This window comes from Aphis gossypii, unplaced genomic scaffold (assembly GCF_020184175.1).
Source record: "Aphis gossypii isolate Hap1 unplaced genomic scaffold, ASM2018417v2 Contig00036, whole genome shotgun sequence".
Lineage (NCBI taxonomy): Eukaryota > Metazoa > Arthropoda > Insecta > Hemiptera > Aphididae > Aphis > Aphis gossypii.
Window position 1 is genome coordinate 177,590 of NW_026082987.1, and position 12,783 is coordinate 190,372.

The 12,783-nt window shown below is 28.6% G+C and overlaps 2 protein-coding genes and 1 pseudogene across 2 annotated transcripts; 1 reads left to right on the top strand and 2 right to left on the bottom strand.

Annotated features, from left to right (window-relative positions):
* Positions 1 to 1,049: 1,049 nt before the first annotated feature.
* On the top strand, positions 1,050 to 2,155 carry LOC126552992 (putative nuclease HARBI1; the record flags this gene model as incomplete). The annotated part of the gene is made up of 4 exons (XM_050208195.1): positions 1,050 to 1,184; positions 1,330 to 1,474; positions 1,568 to 1,715; positions 1,871 to 2,155. Coding segments are annotated over 4 exons (681 nt in total), but the record flags the coding sequence as incomplete, so codon positions are not given.
* Positions 2,156 to 2,767: 612 nt separating this feature from the next.
* Positions 2,768 to 6,434, bottom strand: LOC114120314 (uncharacterized; annotated as a pseudogene).
* Positions 6,435 to 9,347: 2,913 nt separating this feature from the next.
* On the bottom strand, positions 9,348 to 12,122 carry LOC126552993 (zinc finger MYM-type protein 1-like; the record flags this gene model as incomplete). Its single annotated transcript, XM_050208196.1, has 7 exons — positions 9,348 to 9,371; positions 9,506 to 10,022; positions 10,080 to 10,403; positions 10,545 to 11,127; positions 11,465 to 11,575; positions 11,730 to 11,840; positions 11,997 to 12,122. Coding segments are annotated over 7 exons (1,796 nt in total), but the record flags the coding sequence as incomplete, so codon positions are not given.
* Between the last annotated feature and the right edge of the window lie 661 nt (positions 12,123 to 12,783).

Below are 12,783 nucleotides of genomic sequence, written 5' to 3' on the forward strand. Positions count from 1 at the left end.
CAGTCTCTAAATATAAATATAAATTCAAAAGCACGTTTGTGGAAATAAACTATTTACATTTATATTAATTTTTGCACTTACGGTTTTGATTTAGTAATTTTAATAACTTTATTAAATAAGTAATGATATTTAAGTTAGATTTGTTAGTACAATGATACCCGATGGCTGCAGCGATTAACCAACATTTAAATTACGACTTTTGCCATTTTTTGTATAGTCGTTTTTTACCTGTCAATTTTTTTCAAGGTTACCATATTTTCAAGAAAGTATCTATTGCTGAAAATTTTTCGGTTATAATGATATGTTATATTTCTAAATAAAAAAAATAAAAAAAAAGGTATATCTAGTTTATTATTATCACAAATGTACTAGGTACAGTTAAACTTCAAATATCCTCCATTTTATTTATTAATAATAATTTATTATTTATTTATTTACTTGTATATTTTTAACATTAAGTTATAGGGGGGCAATGGAGGGGCAAAATCAAATTTTGGGGAGGGCGCATTTTCCCACCTTGGCCCCCGCGTGTAACGCCGCCACTGCATATAGCCTATGGGGCTATGAGTATATATAACAAGGTATCTGTATAATTATTAAGTGACTATAATAGGCACATAATAAGTCGTGATGACTATTATTGATAATTTATCAATGATAAACTAATATACATACCTATTATAAACAATAATACAGTTTAACAAAAAGTTTATAATAGCCAATAGGTATTGTATGCATTTTACGAATTTTTTTAAGGTTATTATTGCTTTACGATTTTTTGCTGCTGGAAGTTACCAGATGGATGTTGGTGAAAATCGACATGCATCTGTGTCTCAACCTTCAGTCAGTAGGATTATTGAAGAAGTGACAAATGCGTTTTCCAATCCGGCCATATTTAATAAATTTGTTCATTTTCCTAGAAATTTCAGTGAGCTGGATGATGTGCGTACTAGGTACCTACAACTCAAAATTCTTAGCTTTAATATTTAAATCATTGATTTTTTATTACATTTGATATCGATTATCGATTTCTCAGATTTTTTTCAAAGTATGGTTTACAAGGAGTTGTTGGTGTTATTGATTGTACACATATTGCTATAACTCCACCAAAGAAAAATGATGAGTTATATCCCGAACACATCTACGTCAATCGTAAAGGATATCATTCAATTAATACTCAACTCGTTAGTATTATTAAAATCATAATAAGATAATTGGCATACGTATTAATAATTGATTTATTTACGATTACATTCAACTATGCATTTTTATACGTTATAAATACGTAGGTACTAATTATTAATTTGTTTGAACTATTGATGTTTGAAGATATGTGATGTCAATTTACGTATTTTAAATGTGTCAGCCCGATGGCCAGGGTCTACCCATGATTCCCACATATGGAATGAAAGTCACGTTAAGACATTTATGACAAGCTTGCATGATCGAGGTTTTACTTCATACTTTTTGTTAGGTAAAAATTGCACAACCTAAAAAGTTGTTTTAATGTCAATAGGTATTGTTTGTAACTATTTTTACTTTACTAATTTTCTTATGTTAACTGAAGGAGACTCTGGGTATGCTTTGCGGCCATGGTTGTTAACGCCGTTTTTAAACGTCGAAGCTAATACACCGGAATACCGGTTCAATGAAGTTTTTTGTCGTGCGAGATCTACTATCGAACGCTGTAATGGAGTTTTAAAAATGCGTTTTCGGTAAGCTATATAGGTACCATCGAGGGTACCATTGATTTTATAATATTATATATTATAAAAACCAATGGCTACACATTATAACACTCATTAACCTTATCAGGCACTATTAAATATTAATATTATTGTAACCAAATATTTTTGTTTACTTATTAAAGCTGTCTTCTCAAAGATCGAACACTGCATTATTCACCCAACAAGGCTTCAAAAATAGTGTTGGCATGTGTTGTGTTACACAATTTGTGTATTGAAGAAAATGTACCTTTAATTAATGAAGAGGTTGAGGATGATGATTTTGGAATTTACCAAGCTGTTGACAATGAAGAAATGTCACAAAGTAGGCAAAACCCGGAACTTGTGGCCGGCCTTCGTTTCCGTCAAAACATTGTTAACAGACTTTTTACAAACTAAAATAACTTGTGATTGAGTAATCTCTATTCTATTTCTATGTGAGAACTAACTATTGTTTTGATATATTATATATTTTTTACAAAGTTACCTCCACTCATCTTAATTTTAATAACTAATTAATAACACAGGTCACAGCTGATTAAACTGTACATATTATCCCATATTATTTAGATTCATTCTGGTCACCATTGTACCAACGTTGGCCACCCTGACGTGTAAGCAGTAACCGGCCGATACACTATACAGTTCTTCCCCTGCACCACGTCGCCCCAAGGCACAATATTAATGATCCGTCTACATAGCTCTGCTGCAGCAGTGTAGCCGCTAGTCAGCAGTATAATTGATTCTGTGCCCTGTGGTATAATACAATCACTATATACAATCAATATTGTTCGGTCTTCCATATTTCCGTAATTTCATTACTATGTAGGCGTACAACGTTCGTCCGTTCCACCGTTTGGATGATGAATTGTCCATGACCACGTGTTGCGATACTGCGATAATATAATACGTGTCTTTGTTGTGCAGTGTAGTGTTTGTGTATTAACTACTATTAAAACGTAATTTCCCGGTCATGTGTCATCGGTTCAAACTGGCGTTCTGGCTGTTTTTAGTTGGTACTTCATACTCTCATAAATGTGTGATCAGTAAATCAGTTGCTCCATTGTTACATCAATGTCTGGCGTCTGCTCTATAACACAGAAACACATCGTGTCATTTATTACATTATATGGAAATTGTGGAATTCTTGAATTGGAGAGCCGCCTCGTGATATACGAATGTTTGCCGTTTGGATAGTTAAATCCTCGCGGTTTGTTCACGGATTACTGTGCTACTTAAATCTTCATCAATGAATGGTACGTTTTCTTCAATACTCAAATTTGTAACACAATTTATATTAATACTATTTTAAAGCCTTGATAAGGCAAATAATGCAATATTATATCTTTGAGGAGAGGACAGTGTCAATAAATGATTAAACAATATTTGGCTCGATATTTGGTTACAATAATTATAAATGCAAGTTCTGTTAAGATTAATGTGTGTATATGTGTATAGCCATTGATTTTATAATGTTATTAAATCAATAGTGTAATTACTGAAAATGCAATTTGGAAACTCCATTACAGCGTTTAATGGTGAATGTTGCATGGTAAACCCTCGTTGAACTGGTATTTTGGTGTATTAATTTAAAAATTTAAAAATGGTGTTAACAATCATGACTGTAAAGCATACACAGTCTCCTTCAGTTATGAGAAAATTGTCATTATCTAATTAATACATATAACCATTTTTTAGGTATTGCAGTATTTACAACCTAACAAAATTGTGAAGTAAAAATTTGATTATGCAAGCTTGTCATGACTGTTTTCATGTTACTTCATTCCAAATGTGAGAACAATGGATGTATTTGGATACCTCAATTAAAATGTTCAAACAAGTTGATAATTGATTGAATGAAATCCTTTACAATTGACATAGATATGTTCTGGATATAATTCACTATTTTTCTTTGGTGGAATTGTAACAATATGTGTGCAATCTACAAACTACAACTCCTTGTAAGCCATACTTTGAAAAAAATATGAGAAATTGATATCTATTGTAATGAAAAATTTATAATTTAAATATTTTAGCTAGGAATTTTTAGTATTTTAAATATAAGTAACTAATCATTTTTCTATGGTAGATTTAGTTAGGTAAGTTTATTCAGTTAGTGTAGATATAGATATATTAGGTATTAAGAAATAGAAAAAGACATATTATCATTATAAGAAAAATAAAAAAAGAAAAGGTTTAGGTAATTATTTAAAGATCTTATTCATTTTCACCAGTTATTAATTTTTGAAGTGCATTGGCAATTTTTTCTTTTGCAATGACTGATCTTTCTTTAAGTTTTTCCATTGTTTTTAAATGGTTTAGTTTGGCTTCATAATAATTTTTCAGCATTTCATTTCGCTCATTGCTCGCCTCGCCCAACACCCCTACAGCAGTTACCGTTCTATCTAATCTGTTTTTTTTTTGTTTCATTTTTCTTTCCACTAAAATAATTAATTATTTTGTTTTGCAATTAGAATACATCAAAATGTTACTATAAAATTAATTAAATTGAATTATTAAAAATGTATAATGTACTTTTATGAGCGTTTAATTAATTAAAAATTTTTTTGGTTTATTATGTATTTTATAATATATTGAAAATACTAATAATATCAGTACGGAACACTTGCCTTTGGTCTGGTTCTTGGTTTTTATTTTCCAAAGAACGCTTAACACCTCGACTAGATTCCGCCTTTTCGGTATTTATAAGAGCATCACTTTAAAAACAAAATAAAACATTTTAATATATTTTTAGATCTAATTACACTTTAAATGTAAATTATACTTTGATACATCCATAAAACTGGGAGATTTTTGTATCTCTAATGCTTCTTTAGCGATTAATGAATCAGTGACTAAACTAAAAATGAAAAATTAGTAAATGTTAAAAATGTTTGGATCATGCAAAATTAACATGTACTGGATCCTACTATTAACATGTTTAGGTAATATCTTATATTTTAAATTAAATCTCAACACCACAATTTAAATTTAAATAAATTGTTATTTTACTCATGTCCAATACTGACTCATAGGTAACCCCTGATCTTTCTTAAATTATACTTTAACTCTGTCTTTTATAATAATTGTAGAATGAAAGTGAAATTTTTATTTATTTTTTTTTTTTGTGAATAATTACATGCATTATTCATGTCATGTAACTGTTGTTCTACATTATTTTTAAAACAAATGTAATGAAAAAATTCAGGGACAGTACATATCACTATTATTATTAAGTTAAAATGTTGTTATATTACATGTTTGTTGAATCCAATTCATCTAATTTGTCATCATTTGGTACATTGATAACTAATGGTTGGTTTTGTTGTCTATAACATAGTATCTAATTAGTTAACTGTAAATTAATTCGAATAACTCTTTATATTAATATTATTAAAATAAATTACCTGTTTGGGGAATCAAAGTCAAAACAAATTGGATAATCCGTGATTAAAGGGTCCCCAGAAATAGGCACTACACCTATCATGCCAACCACCGTTTCACTTAAACTATCAAGTGATCCAGCTGTTGATGGCCCGCCTCCAGTACCTTTTAAATTTTCATTTATTTGTGCCTGTTTTTTTTAGCATCAGCCTTTAGATCTTGCCATGTCTATAATTATATATAACGAATTATAATTGTGTATTATTATATTATGAAAAATGCACTATGTAAATAAGTATTTATGTAAGAGTTTTATTAGTAAACAGTAATGTTATAGTTAATCCATACTGACCTTAACAATAAATCCTATATTTTGTCTTGACATCTGGTAATAATTTAGTAATAGTATGTTATATTATTATATATATTAGTAATATTAGTATAAGTATGTTATATTATTGTATTATATTGTGTACTGTACTAATCTAATTTAAAGTGTAATATAAATTTAAAATACATTAAATGCCATTTTAGGTAAATTTTTGAGTGCGTACTGTGTTCCGGTACTCAATCGTGTATTTGTTTTGAACGGTACGCCACGCGAAGAAATAACACCATTTACCGAAAAAAATGAATAAAAGTATTTATTGATAATAAAAGATGATCTGCATACAATTTAAATGAGGTTCCGCACATTAACTCTATACTCTACACTAGCACTGTCTTAACACTACTGAAAAGGCGTCCATCGGCAGGCCGGGCTCGATATTCATCCAGAATGCTTGTCTCAACAAATTCCTTGCTGCTCGGTCTGCTCGCTGGGCAACCAGTACATGGAATTCTTATACATAACAAAAAACTTTTAAATAATCTATACTCTATACTCCTTTATATCAGAGGTTCCTAACAAAATGATGCAACAAAAAATAGTTAAATAGATACTTTTTAACATGAATAAAAGTTAGACTAAATGTATAAGTCAAATATGTATATTTATTAAATAGATACCTATAATTATATAATATTATATATGTTTTATTCAATAAGACAAGTGTGCAGCTTTATGCCTTTATGTAAAATTAATTTGTGGAAGTTACTTAAACATTTTTAATTTACCCGGCGCCAGGCCTTCCAGTCTTTTATAGGGCCCGGAATTGAGTTTAATACTCCCGATAATTCTTCCCACTGTTGCCTTGCTATGGCTTGTGTGAAGGTAGAGGAATGTTTCCCTTTAGCCAATTCCTCGTGGTTTTTCAAAAAATCGACCATAGCTGATTTTTGGTCGTTTGTCACCGACTTAGACTTAAATCTTTTTTCTACCGACATTTTGAAAAAAAATCCAATTAACGGTCAAAACAGAAAAAACTTAATGAAACGCGGGAAATGTTACGTACAACAATACAAATAGTTTTTTCTTCCATGAAAAAAAAAAAAAATTGCGACGTTGCCGCTGTTCATCATGGGAAAATTATTCCCATACGGATCACAGATTCGTATAAGAATATAAATGTTTTGTGAATACTATTTTCCATTCGTATACGAAAATGAATCGTGTGAATCGTTCGTATCGGATCTTTTTCGTATGAGTTTCTGAATAGCCCCCCTGATTCGATGTAATGTTTAGTTCCCTTTATTATATCTGAGCGGAATCGAACAATATTTGTTAAAATATGCTTCCTAATCGAAATAGGATAGTCTGTTTCGCAATGGCTGATAATTTTATAATGTAACTTCTGAGCAAATGATTTTTACATTCAATTTTCTTAACTTTAAAATCATTTCCATACGGCAATACCTCATTTAGACGTTTAGTTACGGAACTATCACCATCACCTTATAGGACCAAATTATTATTGTTATTGCTACTAATTTATAATAACAAATTTTACATTTTATATCTATACCTATGAGTTTGTTATATTTTAAACCATGCATATCAATACTATTCAAAAATCCTTCCAATATTGTATCTGCTTCCATTGCCGTTGAAGATGCTTTCCAATTTAAGAAGCATTTATGATTATTGGGTTCTATTTTTTTGGCTAAAGCTCGTTGACAAATGCAGCAATAACTGTTTCTTATACCAAGAAATAATACCTTTTTAGTTTTAAAACCAATGATAGTAGCCTAAAAACAAAAGACAAAAAATAACAATAATACTATATCTATAAAAATATAAAATGTAATCGTACTGCTCCTGAAAACGCATTATATTTAGTCTTATAACTTCTTTTCGACCATTGACCGTCTGCAATAACAGTGCACATAGGAACCCCGTCTTGGTCCACATTGCCACATTCTATCGCCAATCGCCGTTCTTCTCTACCAGCTTGAATAATTTGCTCTAAAGCAGTATCTTGAATTGACTGACTAACCAATGACAAATTATTTAAATACCCTACTGATGACAAAAATGGAATTTCAGCTGAGGCGGAAAGTTCAGTAAGTTGGGCATGACCAATTCCTGTAGTAAAATTAAAAATATTTATTTTCACTAATAGAACAACCGATTTATACCTACTACCTACATACAGTTTGTTTTATAGTTTAAGAGAAAAAAAATAACATACTGAGCTAATCAGATAGTTTATATTTCAAAAAATAAGTTGCTATAAAAATTAGAAGGTATATAAGACATAATATAATATCATGGAATCGTCCGTGCCAATAGCTATACTGCCATTCACTAAGGCTTTATTAATTGGCAAATAATTAGAGTCGTGTTCATTTTCCGATGTGATAATCGACGTAATACCACACATTTTGCATCGGAATTTAAAAATTGAACTATACCCTCTACGTTGCTCAGATGGAAATTGCATATCTAAAAACGAGCATTACAAATGTCCATGCCGGTTATTTTGAATCTGAGAAAATAAATGACTTATATTCACAATTCTATGTCCTTCAAGAGATCTGTAAAAGGTAAAAAAAAATATCTGTTTCTTTAATAATTGATTATGTGAAATAATCTCGTAAAATTAAATATAAGATAAAAACATAAATTATTTGTCGAAACGTGATTTATATGTTATACACTGAAATAATCGATTATGTTACATAATATGTATTATTATATATATTATATATAATATAATACTTAACTATAATATATTTAATAATAATAAATAACATAGGTATTCATTTTATTAATTTTTAACAACAAAATAACTTGCACATTTTCGCGATTTTGACGAATTTCGTATAAAAATATGATCTTCAAATGGTTAATTATCTTTAAATGGTTAAAAAAAAAAATTATAACAAAATTTGATTTTTTTTTATCACGACAAGTTTCATCTAATAAGGAATCTTTTATTACATTTTAAAGATTTTTGACTAATTCTTTTATCGATGTTTCAAAAGGAAAAAATCAAAAATTTCAACTATCCGTAAATAGCTAAAAAAATATTCAAAATACTTTGTGAATTTTGTTATTTTGGGCAAATTATAATTTAATTGTCAAATTGTAAATTATAAAATAGTTACCTACCCTAACGTTGTATCATCAGCATTAGCATTTTCATATTCAACACATAAGCTGTGTTCCATAGGCGTGCGCAGACTTATCTAGCAGATGTGGCTATTATTTTTTTTCACCACCCATCCTCTGACCAACCTATTTACTCTACTCCCCCCACCCCAAATAAAAAAAGCTTGTATGTATACTAAAACATTCATAAATAAAACGCATTTTCAATCAGGAAATGTAAAATTTATTTTAATATTTAATGTACTGATGAACAAAATGTATTTAAAATATAATTTTTTTAATTTTAAAGAACTAATCTACGTTGTCCATCTATTAACATTTTAAATTCTTCAATAACTTCATCATAATTTACTGAGTTTGTAACTTCTTGTTCAATAAACAGATATAACAAAGCGTCCAGTCGTTCTTGATTCATTGTTGAACGTAACTTTGTCTTCACAATGCTCATTTTAGAAAAGGATCGTTCACAAGAACAACTAGTGACTGGCACAATCAAAAACATTTTTAAAACGTTTAAAAATTGATTGAAAATTGTTAAACGATCACTTTCATTTAACCAATGTAACCAATAATAGATTATTTTAGTTGATTGTCCTTTCGTAAATTTTTCTGTGTTAGTCATGTTATTTAGTAGTTTAACTTCAGCTTTTAGTTCATTAATATCCGTGTCAAATACATTGTTTAAATATTTTAAGTTATTTTCACTAGGATTTAAATTAATTAAATTTCCTACAGCTTCAATTAGTTCAAGGCTTTCTTGACTGTAGCGACTGTTTAAACCAGACAACATTTCATCCAAAGCAAAATAATAACATGAATGTTTCATTTCTTGTTTTTTTGTTTGTTCAAAATATTGATTACTCTGATTATCATAATTTTTACTACACACTTTTCTTTTTCTAACCTGAGGAATTTCAATATTATTTTCATTACACATTTCCAAAGTTTCTTCATATATTTTGTTGTATTCATCATCTACAGATCGATAATGAGTGATTGTATGTTTTAAAGATTTTATTAAGTCAACAGCTGCTAAGAGATCAAGATCTTTACTCTGTAAACTTGAACTCACTTTTAATATAATTAATAATATTGATTCAAGCATATTAAGGGCAAATATAAAATTAAAAGACTGCATTTGAATTATTAAGCCATGCGCTTTAGCTCTAACATCTGGAAGTTTAGTTGAATCATAAATTTCTTGAATGGCAATGATTAACACTGAATAATTTGATTTTATAGCTGTTATTGCTTCAGATCTACAAGCCCACCTAGTGGTAGATATAGATTTTAATGTCACAAGCTTTATATTTATTTGTCTAGCAACTTTTTCTAGTATGGCATGTCTAATGCAACTACCTTCAATAAAAGCATAAATAAGATGAATTGTTCCGAAGAAATCAAACACCACACGATTTTTTCTGCCAATAGAATCGACCAAAACTAAATTCAAGCAATGCGCATAGCAATGAACTTACATTAAAGCATTATTTTTTTCTTTGCATTTTGCTTGAACTCCGTTGTTACAACCTGACATAGTTGCCGCGCCGTCAAAGCATACAGCGATAACAGAAGACCAACTTAAGCCTAATTTATTAATTAATACATTATTTATACTATCAAATATAGATTGTGCATCGACTGATGTAAGTCTTTGCAAGCATAAAAAATGTTCTACTGTTTGATTTAGTTTCGAATCAAAATAACGAACAACTAGAGACATTTGTTCGTGGTGGCCAACATCACTAGTTTCGTCTGCTATAATTGAAATTTTTTTGTTTTGTAGAATGACTGATAATTTTCTATGAAAGTGATTATAAATAGCTAAAATGATGTCATTTTGAATACGATTACTAGAGTAAAATGCATTACGAGGTCCACATTCCATATGGTTTTTAAATATTGGATCATATTTTAATAATAATTTAGTTAATTCTTTATACATTCCCTTATTAAAACTACCAACACTTTCGTCGTGACCACGAAAAGGCTTTCCAGATTTTGCTAACAATATTATTATGTCAATAAGTCTTTTAAAAAAGTCTCTATTTTTAAGACGTTCCTGTTCTTGTTGACTAAGTTGTAATTTTTTACCTTCGTCAATAGCAATATCTATTGAATTTCCTTCAACGAACTTAAACATTGATTCTGAACTATAATTATGAACTTTGGACTTTTGGTGGTTATTAAATGCTTTGGTTGCATTTTTCCAGTTTGTATAACCTCTAGTAGAAAAAGCTAGATCAATTTGGCTACTGTTAAGGCTGTTTCCTTTAAATATTCTACACGGAAAACAAAATGCAGCATTTTTTACTGGAGAATATTCAATCCACTTATAAGTATCATAATAATGTTTTAGAAATCCACGGTATTGTAGACCAATTAATGTTCTAGGAAAAGACATTTGAGGTTGATATGGACCACTAATAATAATATTTCTGAGTTCTAGTCTATTTTTGGGTAATTCAAGCGATGGATCTTTTGGATTAACAAGTGATAATGCTTGTTGAAATTCAGTATTCACATCTACACCCACAACAGTATATGCATAAGAAATAATTCCATAAAATGAAATAAATATTTAAGAAAAAACAATTTATTTAATTATTAAATGTTAAAATTCAAATAAAGCATTAAGCAACAAAAAAACTAAAATTGTTATGTATATGAAATTATAATGCATTGAAATTTTCTGAAAGGACTCATTTTCTAAATAAAAAATGAAATAAAGTATGAAATATCACTCTATAACAATTAACATTCATCTGTTTATATAGGTATGGTTATTAAATCATACTATTACATTAATATTATGTTAGTTATTAAACAATTTTTAAATTTATAAAAAAATAAATCATTTTACCTTGTGATATTGCTACTTTGCTAGTTAAATCAGTACTGTTAGTATCACAACAAACCATAGAACTTTCTTCTTGTCCAAATGGGTTTTTTGGTTTGACAAAGGACTCATTTTCTAAATAAAAAATGAAATAAAGTATGAAATATCACTCTATAACAGTTAAAATTCATCTGTTTATATAGGTATGGTTATTAAATCATACTATTACATTAATATTATGTTAGTTATTAAACAATTTTTAAATTTATAAAAAAATAAATCATTTTACCTTGTGATATTGCTACCTTGCTAGTTAAATCAGTACTGTTAGTATCACAACTAACCATAGAACTTTCTTCTTGTCCAAATGGGTTTTTTGGTTCGACAAAGGACTCATTTTCTAAATAAAAAATGAAATAAAGTATGAAATATCACTCTATAACAGTTAACACTCATCTGTTTATATAGGTATGGTTATTAAATCATACTATTACATTAATATTAGGTTAGTTAGGTATTAAATAATTTTCAAATTTATAAAAAATAAATCATTTACCTTGTGATATTGCTATCTTGCTAGTCAAATCAGTACTATTAGCAACACAAGTAATCATAGAATAATTAGAACTTTCTTCTTGTCTAAATAATATGTTTTTTGGATCAACAAAAGACTGCAGGTTTTCTAAAAAAAATTGTTTTCATATTATTATAATATAAATTTAATATAAATAAATATATAATAATTTTGTCTTCATTAGATTTATAAAATTCTATAATAATCATTTTATTGTCTTATAAATTATAATACTTACCATTAAACTCCGAATCATTATTAATAAATTCAATTGGTTTGGGAGAAAAAAATGATTTGATAGATTTATTTTTTGTTTTAATTTTTTTCACGGAACAAGTTTTTATGTGACGTTGCCAGTTAACGTTGTTTAAATTAGCCTTAGCTTTGCCACAATGGCACACTTCAGTACTCGAAGAAGACATTTTAGTCGGCAAATGTTTACAAAAGTCAAACACAGAATCACAGGGATTAGGGACTTCAATAATTCAATATAACAGCACTGATGAACTTCAAAATCATGAATGATAACACGAGTTTAGTTCCAAATTACAACAGATTCATTTTATTATACAACAATATACGTATTTAAACAATTTGTCATTAATCATTATTATTGGTCTTATCGTTCTTATCTAAAAGACTCGAACGGAGCCACAGTATAAATCACTTGTCTTTTATAGAACATAGTATAAAAATAGAATAATACTGTATAATCCCGCACTTGCCGCACTGAACCATAGAAAAGAGATTACAACATTTATAACTATAA